Source organism: Sander vitreus, chromosome 6 (assembly GCF_031162955.1).
Source record: "Sander vitreus isolate 19-12246 chromosome 6, sanVit1, whole genome shotgun sequence".
NCBI classification, from domain to species: domain Eukaryota; kingdom Metazoa; phylum Chordata; class Actinopteri; order Perciformes; family Percidae; genus Sander; species Sander vitreus.
Window position 1 is genome coordinate 2,935,238 of NC_135860.1, and position 20,104 is coordinate 2,955,341.

Here is a 20,104-nt window from a genome sequence, read left to right on the forward strand (position 1 = left end):
CAAAATCCAGTGAGGTAGAAACCAGCGACCTCTGTTCGTTGCATTCAAAATACTTGCCTTGGCTCACCAAGGTTCTGTCCGAGGTTTCTGTCTGTAAAAAGGAAATAAAATTATGCGCTGCTGTCACACCAAATGCTTGCTCAATTCTTGGGTCTCTGTAAATTATAGTGTGGTCTAGACCCACTCTAACTGTAAAGTGTCCTGAGATAACGTAGGTTGTGATTTGACACTATACATAATATAAATAGTTGCTTTTTCGCCGCGTAATAGTTGTGTTCTAGAACACAAATATTGTGTGTAAATGCCTTAAAAGGACAACACACTAGCGGTGTCTGAACCGCCTTGTTCTCTACTGCAGTGGTTCTACTGCAGGCCCCTTTGAAATATTTTTTCAGCCAAGTACCCCCTGACCAGCGCAAAGCATTTTTGGTATAACAAAAAAAGCTATATAAAGAGGTACATTACAGCGCTCCACTATCATTGTCTGATATATTATACATACAACTTTGTCACCTAAAAACACTTAAATGCTACTTCAAATGTTTAGAATCCATAACTAAATCCATGTATTGTTATGGTGTACTTATTTCAGGGAATTATGCCCCCTATTAATTATAATAAAATTAAACCCTGCAGAAGTCCAAAGTCCCCCTAGGGGTACACGTACCCCATTTGAGAAACACTGCTCTACTACATAAGCCACGTTTTGACGTGTCAACTTGCGGTGTTGCTCCCCAGATCGGCACATCTTAGCAACTGTACCTTGACTACTTCTTCAGTCTGTATAATATGTTTGTGCTATGGGCATCAACAGATCACCAACAGTGCGTCAAATTACGTGATGCTGCCAGTCTATGTGTCCTTAAAAGTGCCTGAAGCATGTTTCTTTTCTGTGACCATCCCCCCCGCACCCCTCCCTGGACTGACTGCATATGAAACTGATGAAGCACAAAAAAAAACAAAACGTTACTCTTTATAATATGACAATCATCTGGATAGTACCTCAGTATCAGTTTGCCATAATGCAATTGGTGCATTAAGATTCCTGATGACATTCTCACATTTGTTGCCATGAGTGAGCTATCCCAACACAAGGTCATTGACAGGACTTTACGGCTGTTGTCAGGCTTAAAACCCCTGAACTTTCCGTTTCAGGGTGCCACAAGTTCATAAGCGTTTGCTCCACCCTGGTACCCAACAATATTTGGAACGTTGTCCTCATCTCCATCTGTAATCACCACGGGCATTAGCCTCTGGCCAAGAATAGCCGATCAGATAATGCTGTAGCAGAGACATTAGCGGAACATTACACACACATTAAACAGCCAAGCATCTCATCAGTGCTCCGTCAACACAGCCGGGGCCAACAAATAGCTCCGGAGATGGCGTGATAGCCATGCGGTGGGGATTTTGTTGGCACGCACCAGCTTTGAAGTTACAGTACAAGAGCAAATGTTGCTACCTAAAAATGCTGTGTACAAGCTACACGCCCAGAGATCTAAGCCAGTCAGGAGGTCGGAGCGATGGTGGGATGATCTTCCATAGGGGAGTCCCTCTTTCTTCTGTTATTGGCTTGAGGACACTGAAGTCATGCCCTCAGAACTGTTTCTGTGGATTTGGGGGTTTTACACAACCTGAGGGGGTTTTCATTGTACAATAACACACAATTAACACACACAGGCACGGACTAAATATCTTTAAATTTGACAGTTTCGACAAAAAGTTAAATTAAAATGAAGGGATTTAGCGTTTGTTGTTGAAAAGGCTTTAACCCTGCTGTTGTCCTCAGGTCAAATTTGACAGACAAATTTAGAAAAAGGTTTCTATATGAGAAATTTGGGTTTCTTTCAACCAAATTGTCAAAAAAAAATGTGAATGGTTCCATGCAATGCTCTTCACAAGTAAAATAAATGATCAGTTCACTACTTTCATTGAATTTGGGTGTTTTATTCAATTTTATAGCAATAAAAAAAAGTGTTAAAAGTACGATTTACAGCAGTTTTTCTTTAAAATCCTAGCTACTGCCTCATTTCTTGTCCAAGAATTTCTCTCTCAGGTGAGTTCGGTACAAAAATTGGCTGATTATTTTTGTTTCTTCAACACACTTGATGAAGACATGAATTAAGAGGAAGATGCAGAGGGTGATGAGTTGGGTTTAGTGGGCAAATACTTGACAAACTGTTGAATTTCAGGAAAACTAATATGGATGACCAGTCGGATCATCACCTCCCAGTTGGTTTTTATGGTGGTTGAAAAACATTTGGATGTGTGGAGCTCGCACTCGGCACTCAGATGGAACTGAGGAGCGCACAAAAGCAAGCAGTTTTATTTTGAGAACACACTTTTGGGGACACGCGCTTCAAAAACCAGCTGTAATTTAGTGAACAAACCACACCAATTAAAATGCCATGTAACCCCCCTGATGAGGCAAAAATACAAACTCTTGCGGCACCCCAACATGCAACTAAATCTAAAAACATTTTGGAGCATTTTGTTCCCACAAAATGACCAGAACCAACCCCATGCAGAATTGTGAGGCGACAGACTTCCTGTAAGTCCTGATCCACGTTCTTAAAAAGCTCAGTCACAAAGCCAAATCATAACTGTAATCAAATGTTAAGTCATGGCAGTGTGCACTTATATTAATGACAGTCTTAAATTGTCATGATCTGACCTTTGACTTCCTTGCTACTTATTTGTAATTTTAACTAACATAATGAACTTATTTGTACATTTGGGTGATGTTGGAGGTGAAGCATGTTCTATTTTTGCACTCAGCTAAAGTCAAAAATAGAGTAGAGTAAAAAGGATACCAGTGAGAGTTTTAGCTTAAAGGAGAATTCCGGCCAATTTTTACGTTATTCTTGATCGCTATAGCTACGCGAATACTTTCGATAGAAAAAACCCGACCCGAATCAGTGTAGGTAAAACGGAGAAGCTGCAGCTACATGTACAAGCGTCCCCTAAGCTAAAACGGCAGTTGTCGGGGCAAGTTTTAGAGTGCCTTTTTTGCCTCTTAACAGACACAAAATGCAACTAATATGTCTGTGCCACATGAACAGGGCCCTTACGTGTCAACAAGATGCGTTTTCAACTCAGACATTGTTTAAATTCACCTACCCTGGTCCCTGTCTCGATCCTGCCGGTAGCTAGCTTGCCCTGCTAGCTGATAGTTGTTAGCCGTTAGCTGCTAGCTGCCCTCCGGTGAGTGTATTCAGACAGGCTTCTGTGATAATCATCCCAATAACAATCCACAGAGCGGCGGTGGTGTGGATATGTCCTCCAGAGGACAGGTCATGTCATGAAGTTTATTCTCCCCTAAAAAAAAACAGTAGTGCGGTAGTAGCTGCTAGCTGCCCTCCGGTGAGTGTGTACAGCCAGATAGCCGTTAGCCATTAGCTGCTGTCCGGTGAGTGTATTCAGCCAGGCTTCTGTGATAATCATCCCAACAACAATCCACGGAGCGGCGATGGTGTTGCTTTGTCCTCCAGTTACTGAAGGCTAGCTTTAGCTTGCGCTTGGAGCAGCAAGTTCATCTGCCTGTTGCCCCTCTGTCTGTCTCGTTCTTTCCAACTCTTGTGAGGCTAGTTCTTCGTCTGTATACTCAGGTTCGAATAAATAAGGACGACCATCAACCTCAAAAGGCTCTTCCGTGTGTTGTATATCTGCTATGTTCTCCATAGTTACGTTACTCCAAGCTTCTTCCCTTGTGAACAACTCCGCTCTTCACTCTTCACACATTACTCTTTACCTTTTCCTGCTACAACTGAATTCCCAGGAGGCAGCGCGATGCTACAGCTAAGCTTCAGTAACGCTATTACTGTGCAAGCCACAGACATCGTTTATCCCGTTTCCATGTACCTATTTTGAGGGCAAGGCAAGGCAAGGCAAGGCAGCTTTATTTGTATAGCACATTTCAGCAACAGGGCAATTCAAAGTGCTTTACATGAAAACAGATTAAAAAATTAAAAACAGATAAAATACGAGAAAAAAAAAGGTTACAGTGCAGTATAAGAAATTAAACATTGAAGAGCAGTTAAAACAGTTAAATATATAAAAGCAGATAAAATAACTTTCCTGGACTCAGTGATCCAGTTTTTGGAAAGCCAAAGCTTTTTGACCAATATGACAGATATCTCAAGCAGTCCGGTCCATACTTTCTAACCATCTCACCCACTATGGGTCCAGATGCGTCGCACGGCTTTGAGGTTTCATTCCCCATAGTTACAGAAGCTTTTCCTTTAGTATACTCTTATCATTTTCGATGTGGTCGTCACCGCAAAGCTTAGTTCTTTTCTTCGGCAAACCTTGCAAAACCCGGTACAGCCCTGCAGACAAAAATATCTTAATAGTCCAGAACGTGTTCTTAAACTATTTTATTTCTTCTGCAGTCTGTCTCTAAATAGTCAAGAACTCGCTCAGAGTGTTTATAGACTATTTTTTTTCTTTTTTAGGCCTTCTGCCTAAATTAGTTAGTTACTTCGACTAACTTTTTGACCAGCCCAACGTCTGTCTCTTCTGTCAACTATTGTCATGCCTGCATCAGAGAAATAATCAGAGATATGTCCGTTACTGCAAAAGAATGTCACCGGAATAATCATAAATTCAATTCTATTATTTGTTTCAGGAATTTCTCTTTATATGTTTATATAGATTGTTATACAGTGTCAACAATGCTTATTTAAAGAAAGGCAACATCAAAAAGATAGGTCTTCAGCCTTGATTTAAAAGAACTGTGAGTTGCAGCAGACCTGCAGTTTTTTGGGAGTTTGTTCCAGATATGTGGAGCATAAAAACTAAACGCTGCTTCCCCCTGTTTAGTTCTGACTCTGGGGACAACAAGCAGGCCTGTCCCCGACGACCTGAGAGGTCTGGGTGGTTCATAGTGTAGTAGCAGATCAGAAATGTATTTTGGCCCTAAACCGTTTAGTGATTTATAAACCAGCAAAAGTATTTTGAAATCAATTCTTTGAGGCACTGGAAGCCAGTGTAGAGACTTCAGAACTGGAGTGATGTGATCCACTCTCTTGGTCTTAGTGAGGACTCGAGCAGCAGCGTTCTGAATCAGCTGCAGCTGTCTGATTGATTTTTTAGGGAGACCTGTGAAGACACCGTTACAGTAGTCAAGTCTACTGAAGATAAAAGCATGGACAAGTTTTTCCAAATCCTGCTGAGACATAAGTCCTTTAACCCTTGATATATTTTTTAAGGTGGTAATAGGCTGACTTTGTAATTGTCTTAATGTGGCTGTTAAAATTCAGGTCTGAGTCCATGACTACACCAAGATTTCTGGCTTTGTGTGTTGTTTTTAACATTATCGTTTGAAGCTGAGTGCTGACTTTTAATCGTTCCTCCTTTGCTCCAAAAACAACCACCTCAGTTTTTTCATCATTTAATTTAAGAAAGTTCTGGCACATCCAGTCATTAATTTGTTCAATGCACTTAGTCAGTTGTTGTATTGGACTATAGTATTGTATTTTGTGTCTGGTAAGAGGCACAAAGGCACTCTAACACTTGCCCCGACCATTGCCGTTTTAGCTCAGGGGACGCTTGTAGTATGTAGCTGCAGCTTCTCCGTGTTACCTGCACTGATTCGGGTCGGGGTTTTTTCTATCGAAAGTACTCGCATAGCTATAGCGATCAAGATTAACATAAAAAATTGGCCGGAATTCTCCTTTAAGCCAGTGATCTGTGTTACTGGGTGTACTGGTCAGATATGGGAGCACCTTCTTTTGAAGAGAGGAAACAGAGAGAGAAAACAGAAGTGCTTAATTGACGAAGTCCTGTGTATCGCAGGTTTTTAACACACACACACACACACACACACACACACACACACACACACACACACACAGACTCTTCCAGCAGCATGCAGGGTTTTGCCAGTATCTTCTGTAATGACCACACCTACTTCTACACACTATAAACACCATTAAACATTTACTCAAACACACTAAATTTCCAGCAAACACACCACACACATGCAATATTCAAGCCTAGTTTCACAAGCCACATATTTTACTTTCCATCTGTGAGGACGCTTAGCCTCAGAAAGTCTGTGTGTGTGTGTGTGTGTGTGTGTGTGTGTGTGTGTGTGTGTGTGTGTGTGTGTGTGTGTGTGTGTGTGTGTGTGGATGGATGGACAAACAAGGGTTCATTTTCTGTCTGAGTTTGTATTCATGGTGGTTGAGCTGGGAATAGAGAGACCTCTATCTGTCACACACATCAACACACATCCAGAACAGAGATCCATGGGTCAGAAATTCTGGCCATGGCCCGGGAGGATCCTGTTCAGGATGAGGAAACCTGCCTGCTGTGTGTGTGTGTGTGTGTGTGTGTGTGTGTGTGTGTGTGTGTGTGTGCAGAAGCTGGATGTGAATAGCAGCCAGTGACAGTAAACTGATAGCTCTGTTCACTGTGTTTCTGTAATCCTACAGACAGACTACGTAATTCAGCCATGTTAGCACAAGTCTCCTCCTGCATCCAAACACTCGTCTCAATGCGCAGCATGTGAATAACCGGGTTATGCCAGTTCTCCCTTTATACGAAAGCGGGGAAGAATGGAAAGATGACAGGAGTAACTCTACTTCCAATACAGTAGGTGGCGCTCTGCCAACGCAAAACTGTCTTTTTCTTCCGGTTGACCTATGTCAAAATTACACCCACGGGCCACTAAACTAGTAATATTTAACAACTTCATGTTTCATTCACACACTCTTGTCACAGCGTAGGAAAGCACATTGCTCTCGCCAGATGACTGACAACTTGTTTGGCTCATTATATCTGTAACCAGTGTCACCCAGTGTCGGGTGGAATTAGCAAACTAACTTTCTTAGTTAACTAACGTTAGCCAGCAGCCGCAGCGGGGGCAGCTCGGCCCCTCCACTTCTTTGCCGAGAAACGGTGTTGACAGCCCCGGAGATGGACAATCTGTTTATCCAGCTCCGGTGTCTGCTGCTGCCTCGGCAGGGAGTAAGACAGACGCACCGCAGGCTATTTGCTGCCGATGGCCCGCTGATTTGGGCGACACTGTTTTGATGTATGGTATCATAGCAACGACTACGATTCACAGCGCTGATGGATTATTTCCGGTTCAAAAACCACTCCACACTTAAACTGATCATACTCCGGTTAAGGTGTATACATGCAGGAATACCCCGGTTACTGAAGGAGTTCTCTAACCGGGTTATGAGAACTCAAATTTTAACCGGGGTAAGGTGTATACATGGCGTTCGGAAATCGGGGTATTGCCTTAAACAGATATAATCGTTTTTTAAACTGCATGTAAAACACACTGACTGACTCTCACTGAGTCACTGCCTGTGCACCCTCACTCTGCTGCTGACAACACAACTCACATGAGAGGAAGGGAAGGATGGAGTGGATAGGTGTGTTTCTGCAGCTTTATCTACCTGTCTATCTATCCACATAAAAAAGTAGGATGTGACTGTACATGTTATAGAAATCAGAGTGTAGGTGTAAAACTTGAAACTGACATGAATCTAATTAAAATGAACTTCCTGAAGTTTGACACCACCTGTGGGCAGTATGAACTGTAGTTGATTTATTGCCTTATAATTAGATTTTTTGATTGCCAAAATATAACAATAACCAATACAGGGTTTCCTTTAAAAGTTGAGTCGTGTCAGGCAGAAGAAGCTTCTAAAACCGTCAGACAAACACGAATAACCCTTTTCAATTACATATATTTTTTTCTTTTTTTAAATAAGAAGTGAGGAAGGCCCCAATGAAGTTCCATTTCTGGGAATGAGTCAAACACTAACATCAAGGCTGTTGCAACACGTGGACATCACCTAATGGATGAAGCTAAAGCTAATGCTGATACACAAAGGACATGGTACTAATGGGCGAAGGCTAATGGTAAATGGTAAATGCTAATATGTGCAAGGTGCAATACTGACTCATGCCAATGCCTGCAGACAATGCTAAGGACTGATACTAATATGCATGAGATGCAGCAGGATAACAGAGGACCTGGGTTAATGCTGGTGGAGAATTGCAGTTAGCATAAAGCTTTAGTGGCTGAGTCAGTACATAACATGGCTCAATGAGACCAGTGACCGCAGACTGACCCTGGATCTGACAATTTCTCTACTCTGACTCAAAGACAATTCGAGGACTCAACGTTCGGTTAAAGCTTAGTTCTAGCTATCCGTTTGTGTGTGTGTGTGTGTGTGTGTGTGTGTGTGTGTGTGTGTGTGTGTGTGTGTGTGTGCGTGTGTGTGCTTGCAATCTGGATGCTGTCTATGATCCCAGGTGGGCTGCAGGGGAGGAGTAGAACAACAAAAAGGGATGCAGCACCAGGAAAGAGGAGAAGGAAGACACTCTTCCTTTCATCTCTCTTTCATCCCTCCTTTTCAAGCCAAAGGGAGAGAGAGAGAGCGAGAGACTGCGCTCCACTCATCCCTCTCTCTCTTTTTCTCTCTCTGTGTCCCACTCGCAGACGCCTTTTGATGCCTTTCAAGTCGACCAAATGTGCTTTCTGGCTGCCATGCACTCTAACAGAAAGGTCTGTGTGTGTGTGTGTGTGTGTGTGTGTGTGTGTGTGTGTGGGGTTTGGCATGCTGCCTAATTACTTTTAAGTCACAGACAGGTAGGCGGAAGGTGTATGCGTCTTTATCTGAAAAATAAGAGCTTTGAACTGATTTGTTCCCGACCACTTGTTCCCTGGTTTTATGGGAGCTGTGAGCTGCCCAGCACACCCAAAGGCTTTTTTGGCTTTTTGCCACCATTAGACAGAAACAGTCTCCTGTATGTCTCAGGCCAAATTCAAACAGAGCCCCACCAACGCATCGGCATGACCGGGGTGCACAGCATGGATAAAATCAACCCATTCTCACTCCGAACTCGTAAAATACGGACGTTTGGACAGTGGCTGTCAGTGGCTGTCAGCGTCTGAAGCGACGAAAAAAGCGTCCTTCAGCGTGTTTGTGGAAATTCCGCGTAGGGAGGTTGGTCGTGGTGGTGGATGGGTCAAACACAGGACTTTCACCCAAGAGACCGGGGATCATATCCTGTGTGTGTCTTTGACCGTCCCGTTACTGCCGTGTGTCACGGAAGCCGCTTTCTTCTTTAACCGGCCCACTATTCCTGCGTGTCACGGAAGCCTAAGCCCACCCACGACCTTTCCCTAAACTCAAACGTCCCGTTCCCCAAGCATGTTTAGTTAAAGTGCGTTATATGACGCTAAAGGAGACTTTCAGCATCAATAACAATGACAAAGGCACCTGACCAGGCGTCCGTATTTTACGAGATGGGTGTGAGAACCTGTTAATAAAATACTCTCCCCCTAAAAGGTATGTTATGTAACTTTTCCGCAGTAACATATCTAAAAAACAACTTCACCCATCTTAAATATTTTGTTGAGTTGTGAACTTACATTGTCCGAAATGTTCCAAACAATGTTCAAATTTTATTTTGTTAATTTAAATTAAGGTAACGTTCTGTTACATTCAGGTACCGGCGCCTGTCGATGGTCAAATCCATGTCATATTTGTTTAATATGTCAAGGTTGTGGTTGTCTGCCAGAAGCTGTCATAAATTGACATTTTATCCAGTTTTCAAGCTGCTGACCGGCTAATTGGAAGAAGTTTGGGGTTCAGTGTCTTGCTCAAGAACACTTGACATGTTAGAGGAGGCAGGAGTCAAAACACCAGCCCTGTGATGCCCTGTCAACGACCTAGAAAAGGTGAATTTGATGTCAAAAGTAAAAGCATTGCAAAGAAATGTCTACATGAATTATGCATGATACAACAAAAATAAGATTTTGTCATGTGAACAAACTGCAGTCCAGTACATTAAAGCAGAATATTATGATTTATGTGACATGATGTTCTGCTGAGTCAAGCCATTAAACTGGGAAGCATCCCTTCCAACTGAAGCGTCCTTGGGCAATACCGACAAGCTCCAGGGTGAAAGAGAAAGGTTTCTTGCTTTCTCTCTGTCTCTTTCTGTCTGGAGGAGAAGTGGTGGATATAGGACAAGTCTGGACATGAAGCTACCCCCCGCCCCTCCCCTCATCACCAAATCACTTCCCCCCTTCCCTCCGTCCCTCCTTCCCCCTCTTGGAAATCTTTAAATGCAAACCACAGACTTGCTCTGAAGGTTTCCATGACAAACAATACTAATTAGGGATGATTTTCCTTTAGCTTTTTTCAGTAATGTCTGAGGGGGCAGAGCTGATAGGTAAGAGTGACGTGTGTGTGTGTGTGTGTGTGTGTGTGTGTGTGTGTGTGTGTGTGTGTGTGTGCGTGCATGTAAGAGAGAGACACACAGAAGTAAAACACTATTAAAATCTCCATTTTGATATTAAGCCTGGGGTCACATAACCTTACGCATTATAAAACACATTAAATAACAGTTATGTTGGATTTGGATGTGAAGAAAAGTAAAACAACTTATGCACCTTTCTTATATAGAATTAACAGTGCATTTGTATTGAGCTTAATGCTGCTACAGCTTCAACGTGTGGAGAGCCTTTCCGAGATAAAACGGGTTTTTTTCACAGCTTGGTATAGCACAGATACTGACCCTATTACATACGTAATTTCTGCCATCAGTTAATATCAGTTTACATAGAGTTATGCAGATTTGTGAAAAAGGTAGAAAGACAAAAAGTTGGATGGGTGCATCCCTAGTTTGATCACATTTTTTCAATTCACTGCTTTTATCGGAAACACTTCAAACTAAACAATAGCTGCTTTAGTTTATGCATGAGAGATTCTGGTGACAGCAGCGGGTGGAAGGAGGGAAAAACCCTAAACAGGAAACAACAGGATTTACAGGGAATGTAACTAATTATTTGCTTAAATCATTTATCAAGGACAAATACTAAACGTTTCCTGGTTACAGCTTCCCAAATGTGAGGCTTTGATTGCTCTCTTCTGTTTCCTATCATTGCACATGGAATGCCTCAATTTTTTTTAATGCATGCTAAAAAAAAACACATTTGAAGACATAACTGAGATCTGTGATCTGTAAACTTGCAATGGTTGTCAATGAATCATTGATCTTATAATTTATAGTAAAATGTATCATGATCAATTGAGTGAAACTAATAAAATGATAAATCAAAGACTAAGTAGTAGGTTGATGTTTTTTTACTCAGATTTGTCATTAAAGACAAACAAAAAAAAACTTAATCCCCTGTTACAAAAGCTTATTATAAGCTTGATATTCATGTGTGTATGTATGTGTGTGTGTGTGTGTGTGTGTGTGTGTGTGTGTGTGTGTGTGTGTGTAGAATTCTCAGAAAATACACACTGGTACATCTGACACACTCACCGGCAGTGTGTGTGTGTGTGTGTGTGTGTGTGTGCGTGTGTGTGTGTGTGTGTGTGTGTGTGTGTGTGTGTGTGTGTGTGTGTGTGTGTGTGTGTATTGATTTAATGATCCTGCGACGCCCTCTCTGTGTCTCCCACACCTCCCCTTCTCATTAGTGGCAACGGCTGAGTGGATTAACCACACTTGCACACGCACACGCACGCGCACGTCACGCACGCACACACACACACACACACACACACACACACACACACACACACACACACACACACACAAAGCCCATCAAAGCAAATCTATCTGCCCCGGTTTAGGAAAGACAAACTGTCATAAAACACAGATTTGTCCTCAATGCAAACCAGAAGCCCATTTCTAGCAAGAGACCCGTGTGTGTGTGTGTGTGTGTGTGTGTGTGTGTGTGTGTGTGTGTGTGTGTGTGTGTGTGTGTGTGCGTGTGTGTTTGTGTGCGTGTGTGCAGGCCATTGAGATCTTGTTGTAAGAAGTGTGTGTTTGAAGTGATCTGCTGATCGTATCTCAATTTAAACTAATCACATTAGAAACTAAATGGGAGAACAAAAACAAAACATGTCAGGCTGGAAGACGGGAGGGAAGAAGAAAAAGATATTGAGGTGTCAGCCTACTTGATTTGGTTGATTGGGGAAATAAATAGAATCCAAAGGTTCTGCTAAATGACCAGATACCTCCTCTTGTGATCTGCTACGTCTCTAATGGACAGAAGGAGGGACTGAGAGCAGAACCAGATGGATGGAGACATGAAGAGAAGAGAGAGTGAGAACGAGAGTCAGCAGACTCAGAGTAGAGGATAAGAGCGTGGTCCAACTCTCCAAACAGAAAAACAGTGAGTGTAGACCTGGCAACAGTAGGCCAGCAACACCGGACACACTCCCAGCTCTCCCCTAATGAGGGCGGAAGAAGTTGTCTATAGAAATAACACTGTGATAATGATGTTCTTCACTGTGATCATGGATACGAAAGCAAAAGCAGTCAAATACAAAGCTCAGTAGTGAAGAATGTCTTAAAGGGCATTACAGATTTTTTAGATTTGTTTTAATACAATATTAACGCATACTAAAATAATAAAATAAATAAACCTCATGTTGGAATAAAAAAAAAAGTGAAACCTCCACTTGTGGTTATTACAGCCTTGCTGTACGTCTTGTGTAAGATAGTCTCTTGCCAGACCTTCCTCCACAGCCCTGGAGAGGAGGGTCTGGCTACTCCACGAAGTATTCCGGGGATGGGAGAAAAATATACTCTGGTTTATTGGAATTTCTTTAAACCAATCACAATTGTCTTTGGCGGTGCTAAGCGCCGGACGGAGTCACGGTGCCGCTGCAAAATAGCCTCGGGAAGGAACATGTTTTGGTGGAACGTGTGTACGTTCAACAGAAAACTCAGATTGGACAGATAGTCTAGCTAGCTGTCTGGATTTACCCTGCAGAGATCTGAGGAGCAGTTAACCACAGTCCTCACAAATCCACCGGTTTAGAATGCCAACACAAAGGAAGTGGAAGGTAACGGACATCTGGTCGAAAAGAGTGACATCCGGCGGAATTTCCGGCGACACCGGAGCAATCCCGGAGTGGAATGTCACATATAGACTATGTGTAAGATAACGGAAGAAAATACTAATACAATTGCAAGTAATCATTAATTTTACCAATCTCAGCACAGTAGCAGCAAGCTAAACAAGATAGCCCAGATATCCTTTACTCTAGCCACATCCCTCAGCTTCTCCTGGAGGTAATCTATGTAATCGTTCCAGGGTTTTCTGGGTATCCTCCCAGTTGGGCACACCCAGCATACCTCAACAGGAAAGGGCCCAGAAGGCACCACATCAACTTTCAGTGCAAACGCGTAGTGGATATACTATGAGATCGGACCAGATGTCTGAGCACCTCACTCTGTCTCTGAGGGTGAGTTCACAGTTATGAGTCTTGTCCTCGGTAACATAAACACATGTAGACTGGATGGGCAATCTCTCATGATGCATCCAGTATTTTAGGGTAAAGAGCAGGTCTACTGTTGACCAGGATGCTGCCATAATTGGTAAGGATAGGTGCTAGGAACAAAGTTTCTGGAAAGTGCATTAAGGCATATTTCCTGGAAAGGCTAAGGACTTTGATAAAAAATCTGGTGTCACAATATATAGGACTCAATATATAGGACTCACAACCCCACCCTAAAGACCACTTCACAGCTATATTTTGAGATTGTACCTGTCCATTTCCACAGACATAAATCCATTCAGCCCTTATTTTATGCTGCATCTGCAGAACCAAACGTATCGTTTGATTTCATCTTTTGGCACCGACTAGAATCCAAACCATGCTGATTCTGCAGACCATGAGCCAAAAGCAGTCAAAGTGGTATGTACAAATAACAGATGAGACAGAGCGCTATGCCGTGAGGGAAAATAGAAGCGGATTAGAAATAGTGTGACAGACAGTGAACAGATATCAGTGTCAGGGCTCTGGTCAGGATTTAGTGACAAGCTGGGAGCAATGCTGCGGGATGTACTGCTGGAGTAATGTATTTCGACGCGGGTCGGTTGGAAATGTGACAAGGTGAGGCAGAGCCACTGATGAGTTAGAGCTGGAGAATATTCAGCTCCAAAAAAAGACACAAATAAAAGAAGAAGGAGATGAGAGAACAGTACAGTAGAGAGAGGAATCACACAAAGATGAGGGGTATTATCCTACCTTTCTTGACTTTCTTAGATGCATGTTTCTTCTTGATGAACTTGGTCACTTCCGGTGGAAGTTCCAGCTCGTCCCCGTCACCAGCCACCTCTGCAATGGGCTCAACACCTCCTAAGAGACAGGTAGGAGGGATATAAGCAACATATTAATAAAGAATTCAGATTAATAGTTCAACAGTTGTGACAACAGCCTTCAACAGCAGGCCAGTAAGCAGCTTCACTAAAGAGTTTGATTGCCTGGCACAGGGGCCATCTTGACAGAGGCCAACGTTTTGTCATTCCCCACTCAAGTTTTGCTAACAGTTCTGAAATTTAAACTAAAAAGATTGTAGTGCTTGCTTAGTAGTTTCGTGTGTACTGTGAAGCTGAAATTATACTTTCTGAATCTGCATAGATTTTGCATGATGTAGATTTGTTTTAATCTGCCTATTCCAGCGTAGCCTGGCTCCGCCCTCCTACGTACTTCAGCTCAATTTTCATTTTCCTTCAGTACTACGTTTGGGTTTGTGGTATATTCTTGGGTTTTCTCCGGTCAAATCTTTACCGGTCCAATCAGCGAACAGAGGGAGTGGCTGAGAACGATGACGTTGAGGTCGTGCACTAGTTTGAGTTGTAGTTCCGTAATGGCGGCGGAGAAGGATGCAAGCGAAGCCATTCTGTCCGTTGTGGCAACGCACACATGTCAGCTACTTGAGTAAAGCAAACATTTTTCCTTGACTACTTCCCCTGTCTATATGTATAAGTCACGTCACATCAAATGTCAAATAAACAGACAAAGTTTTGATGTTAAAGTATGACCACCATTCCTTGATCTGATGCTGGTACGACAACATGCAAGCAGGTTCGGAGGCAACAAGAAGCAACACAGAGACAAACACAGTTTCTTTGATTAATAGGTACATGGTAAAATTAAAAATGCAGTAACATTTTCTGTCATGCAGAAATTCTTTAGTGAGTAGTAGTCTTTACGCTTTGCTACCACTTTCGTCACATGATTCTCTCTGAAAGATCACCCCGTGAGTTACACATCAATAACGTGTATGTTGTTTTTAGTGGTCTATGTCCTAATGTTGTAATCTGCAAAAGTGTAATCAAAGACAAATTGATGGACAATAAAGTTCTATTGTATTGTACGTAGTCACTCATTCATAATAGAAATTTGTTTTTCCTTCTGCAGATAACAAGTGGTAAAGAGTTCTGCTCCAAGATAAAACTGGTCTCTTGATATTCCGGCATCAGGCCAATTTCATCCTCATAATGTAACCATTCATGCATATACATAAATATCTTCTCACTCCGTTTGTACGTTTGCAACTCTCTCATGTACAGATTTAATAGGAGTGTCATTCAAATCTAAATGTATCACATCTTTGAGATAATATGTAAAAGTAACACAGCAATATTTTACCAGTACATCTAAGTGTAGTTTAATAAATGTTTTAGAGGAGACGAAATGCAGCATGAAATAATAGTGTTAAACATGTGGTTTGCAAGTGCTTGTGTGTGTGTGTGTGTGTGTGTGTGTGTGTGTGTGTGTGTGTGTGTGTGTGTGTGTGTGTGTGTGTGTGTCTCAAAATCCCTGCTAGAATCCCCTGGATCAGTCTGGATTTAGGGAGCTCCTGAGGCAGATGAATTGGACGCCTTGTCTCTCCTCCGTCCCACCTCTATGTCTCCTCCTCATCCCCCTTTCCTCATTCCTCTCCTCCCTTCCGCGTCTCCTCTTCATCCCACTTTCTCATTCCTTTCCTCCCCTCTCTCTCCTCTTCCTCTTCTCCTCCCTGTCTGCGTCTGCTTCTCATACATCTCTCCTCCCTCTCCATTCTTTTCCTCTTGCCTCCTTTTCCCTGTGTCCTCTTCTTCCTCCTTCCCTTTTCCTGTCCTCTCAATTTCCCTGTCTGCTTCTCATCCACCTCACCTCCTCTTTCCCACACTTTTTTCTTTCCTACCTTCCCTCCTCCCTTTCTTCTAATTTCCTCTCCTCCCTGAGGATTGTGTCCAGTTTCACGGTACTTTCATTTAACATGCATTACACACATTGTGCTCTTGTGTTGTGTGTTTGTGCGTGCACGAGACACAGTGCGTGTGTGTGTCTGCCATCAAGTCTAACTTAAGGCGTCTGAGAATGTGTGTGTGTCTCCATCTCCCCCACTGTGACTACTTCTGTGTGTGTGTGTGTGTGTGTGTGTGTGTGTGTGTGTGTGTGTGTGTGAGTGTACAGATTACCCTAAGCCCACTCTAATATTTATCCTGGCCTTTTCTAAAGCCAATCTTGTTCTCTTTGGTGAGAGCACAGCCTGTGGCTTCACACACACACACACACACACACACACACACACACTTGTTTGAAATGGGATATGCCTCGCTCTTAATTGGGCAGGTGTTTTTCTAAGGCGAGTCAGATTTTTTTAATGCTGTCTTACAATTTCAAGGGGAATGTGTGTGTGTGTGTGTGTGTGTGTGTGTGTGTGTGTGTGTGTGTGTGTGTGTGTGTTTTAACCTTAGTCTTACATCAACATCAGGTAAGGAAACAGCCCACCTCTGGAGTAACTTACTCTGAAACAAAATCACATCTCACACACACACACACACACACACACACACACACACACACACCGTCTCTTACCGCTGACCTCTCACACATTCCTCCCTCTCCGTCTCTCTTTCTGTAAATAGTAGGTGTAGCACCGCCTGTTCAGAGTCGTGGTGTGTATCTGTGTTTCTCTCGGTCGCGGTCGGGTCTATATTTGTCGCACTGGTCGGCGTTATCAGTTTTAGACAACCCTGAGGTTTGGGCTCAATACTCTGCTCCACATCTTACTTTAAAAAAAACACTTCAACACCCAATACATGCAGAATGGAAGATGACAGTGTGATTATACAGTATTTAGTGCTTGTAACAGCAATGGTAGTTACGGTTGATATATTTAAAGTAAAACTAGAAGCAGTTGTATGTGCAATGGTATTGTGAAAGAGTGAAATATTTGTTGTAGTGTTATTAATAATAAGAGTAGAACTTATAAGAGTAGAACTTGTAGAAGCATTCAGTTGTACTTGTCGTAGTAGTAGTAGTTGTAGTAGTAGTAAAAAAGCAGATACAATATTCTGCAATTCATTTTGATTGAATTTCAAACGCTGCACAGTTATAATAGCTTTACAGTTCAGTGATGTACAATCTGCTCTCTCTTGGTCTCTCACTTTCTTTCTCTCTCTCTCCCTCTCTCTCTCATAATATTCAGCAGCATGTTCGGCTCCTCAGCTTGTTAAAGTCACCAGGAAGTCTCTTGCTTCAATTATTACAGAATGGATGTCTGTACTACCTCCAGGCAAGGAAAAAAGAACTCTGGCAGGAACAGTTTAGGTCAGTTTGGATACCACAAGGACCATTACTACTTTTACAACAACTAGTACTCGATTGTTGTTACTACAACTAGTACCGGTACAATAACTACCTCCAACAATGATGCTACTGTGGTAAAGAATTGGACTGGGTACGGAATTCAATACTTTTTAGGCACCGACCGAATAGCCTACTTAGTATCAAGTATTGGAAAATGCCTCGTCATTCAATGCCAAATTTCAATACCTAAGGAGCAAATCTCTCCAGAGTCAGTGAGCCAATAATCATGCAGCATGCTGCTACCAAGATCTAATAATAATGTTATTTTATGAAATTGGTAATGAAAAAAGTATCGATAAGGGACCGGTATCAAAGTCACAGCATTGGTATCGATACCGGTGTCGAATATTTTCTAACGATACCCAGCCCAAGCAGAGAATGCTGAGTCTACATTGTGATGAACATTACTATGACAGATACATACAACCAGTGCCTGAATTGGACCAAAAAAGGTGCCGATACTCTAATTCAGCAGTTTGAGATTACAATAGTGACATTTTGTGGCACTTTTGAGATTGTAGTTTAGATATAGCTGGGGACAGCCTGGGGCAGTTGGAAGCTGGGAGTAACAGTTTAAGAAATTTTGAACATTTGTGGGCCAATTTGTTTAAAGATGTGGACGGTTTGGATCAGACCACGACAATTTGAGGACGGCTTGAATAAAGTCCCAAGCCATTTTGACAGTTTGGGACATTGTGGGACCGTTCGGGCCGGTCTTTGACAGTTTTGGGGAGCTTTCGGGCCAGTTTTGGAACAGTTCTGGACAGCTTGGTTGAGTGGTGAAGCTGCTTCCAATAGACAGTCCTGTCTTGGTCTGCAGTGTGGAGGCACCAGCGCATTCCTGCTTTATTCTGGGCTGCGGTTTGAAGATGGGGGTCACACTGTGCTGCTGTGGTTACCAGCAATTTGGCTGTGGGCTTTACACTATTTCAATCCCCCCTCAACATACACATCTTTGTACGCAGAGTAAGTTAGACCCACACATTTGCACACATAAATGCTTTTGAAAACACACATCAAAAACCAGGAAGTGTGATTCCCTTAAAAACTGGTGTGTGTGTGTGTGTGTGTGTGTGTGTGTGTGTGTGTGTGTGTGTGTGTGTGTGTGTGTGTGTGTGTGTATGAATCAGACACCTGATCTCTTCTGTCTAGCTTAAACCTGCAGACCACTTTCCAGTACTACAAAGGCATACTCACACATTATATAAGTTGTGTATATGTCAAAAGAGACCTTTGCCATTTTAGTAAAGTGACTACAGTTAATTCTTTGAGTTTGTACAGAACAGTAAGAAACCGTCCTGGGCTGAAAATACCACAACCCTCAAAAATTTAAGATTTATTGAACGATGACTTTCAGGTAGTGATTGATTCTTTCCAAAATAGAGCTCAGCTGTTTTATATATAGCATTCTGGAGGAGAACTCTTCAATTTGGAAACACCACAGAGACAGAACAAAGACAGCTGGTCAGGATTGCTCACAAGACATGACCCACACTTACACATACTACATGTATTTTCCTTTGCTCCGTGTCCTCTGAACTTACACATGCACACACATAAATACATGTGTGCACAGCTCATCTTCTCCCCTCTCTTTAGGTTCTAAAATAGATGCAGGCCCCAAACCACAGCTACCAGTGGAACACTGTAAAAATAACTGACACACACACACACACACACACACACACACACACACACACACACACACACACACACACACACAACAGGGGTGTGTGGATAGGAGGATGTGTGTGTAGTCTGTGAGAATACATTACATCCAGAACACGGAAAGCATATGAAACAACATAGGAAAGGGAAGATGAAAACAACAGAAAAAGAGAAACAACAGACCAGAAACTGATCAAAGACCAAACACACTATGACACAAGATTAATTGCAGTTTAAAACAGAGGAGGAAACAGCAGAAACAGAAAAGAGCAGAGCACAAACAGAAACAACACAAGAGAAGGCCAAAAGTGCTGCTCACTGCAGCAAAGTAACAAGATAGAGAGTGTGTGTGTGTGTGTGTGTGTGTGTGTGTGTGTGTGTGTGTGTGTATGTATGTATGTATGTGCGTGCGTGCATGTGTGTGTGTGTGTGATGTCATCAGGGAGAGACAGAAGGTCAAGTGATGGAGAGAGAGAGAGAGAGAGAGAGTGTGGGGAGAGAAACTGTACATGTAACCGGGATTATATTACCAACAACACTGATGCCTTGCAGCCGCCTCCCAGCATACGAGGCGTCGTTTTCGGCCGTCTCCCGTAGGTGGTAGCTCAAGCTTGACGTGCTTCGGTTGGTGCTATATTTTAATTCGGCTTTACACAATGTGCATGTGGCTTTCGACTGGTCTACGAGCCGTCCGGGAGTTTTGGAAAATAAAAAGCGGCATTCAGGATTTCATTGCTGCTGTCTTTCTCCATCATGCCTGCCTGCAGCAGCAGGATGTGTTAGGAGAAAGTGGCAGCTTAATGATAAGTAACGGTGCTGCAAAGGGTCAAAATAGTAGCCTGTTAGGCACGACGCAAAGCCGAGTGAAGTGTAAAATATTTATATCCAGAAAACTCTCACATAAACACATTAACACTCACACACTCTGTACCAATGAAGCGGGGCTTGTTGTGTGGTATTCCAGAGAATGTGTGTTTGTGCGTGTGTTTGTGTTTGTGTGTGTCTGTGGTCTTGGA

General features: G+C 42.6%; 1 protein-coding gene across 1 annotated transcript in view; it reads right to left on the bottom strand.

Annotated features, from left to right (window-relative positions):
* Positions 1-20,104, bottom strand: part of bbs9 (Bardet-Biedl syndrome 9) — a 193,951-nt gene that overhangs the window by 57,802 nt on the left and 116,045 nt on the right. Inside the window, exon 21 of the mRNA XM_078252100.1 lies at positions 14,025-14,135. Within this exon, the coding sequence (XP_078108226.1) occupies positions 14,025-14,135 (111 nt within the window). The remainder of the gene's footprint in view (positions 1-14,024; positions 14,136-20,104) is intronic.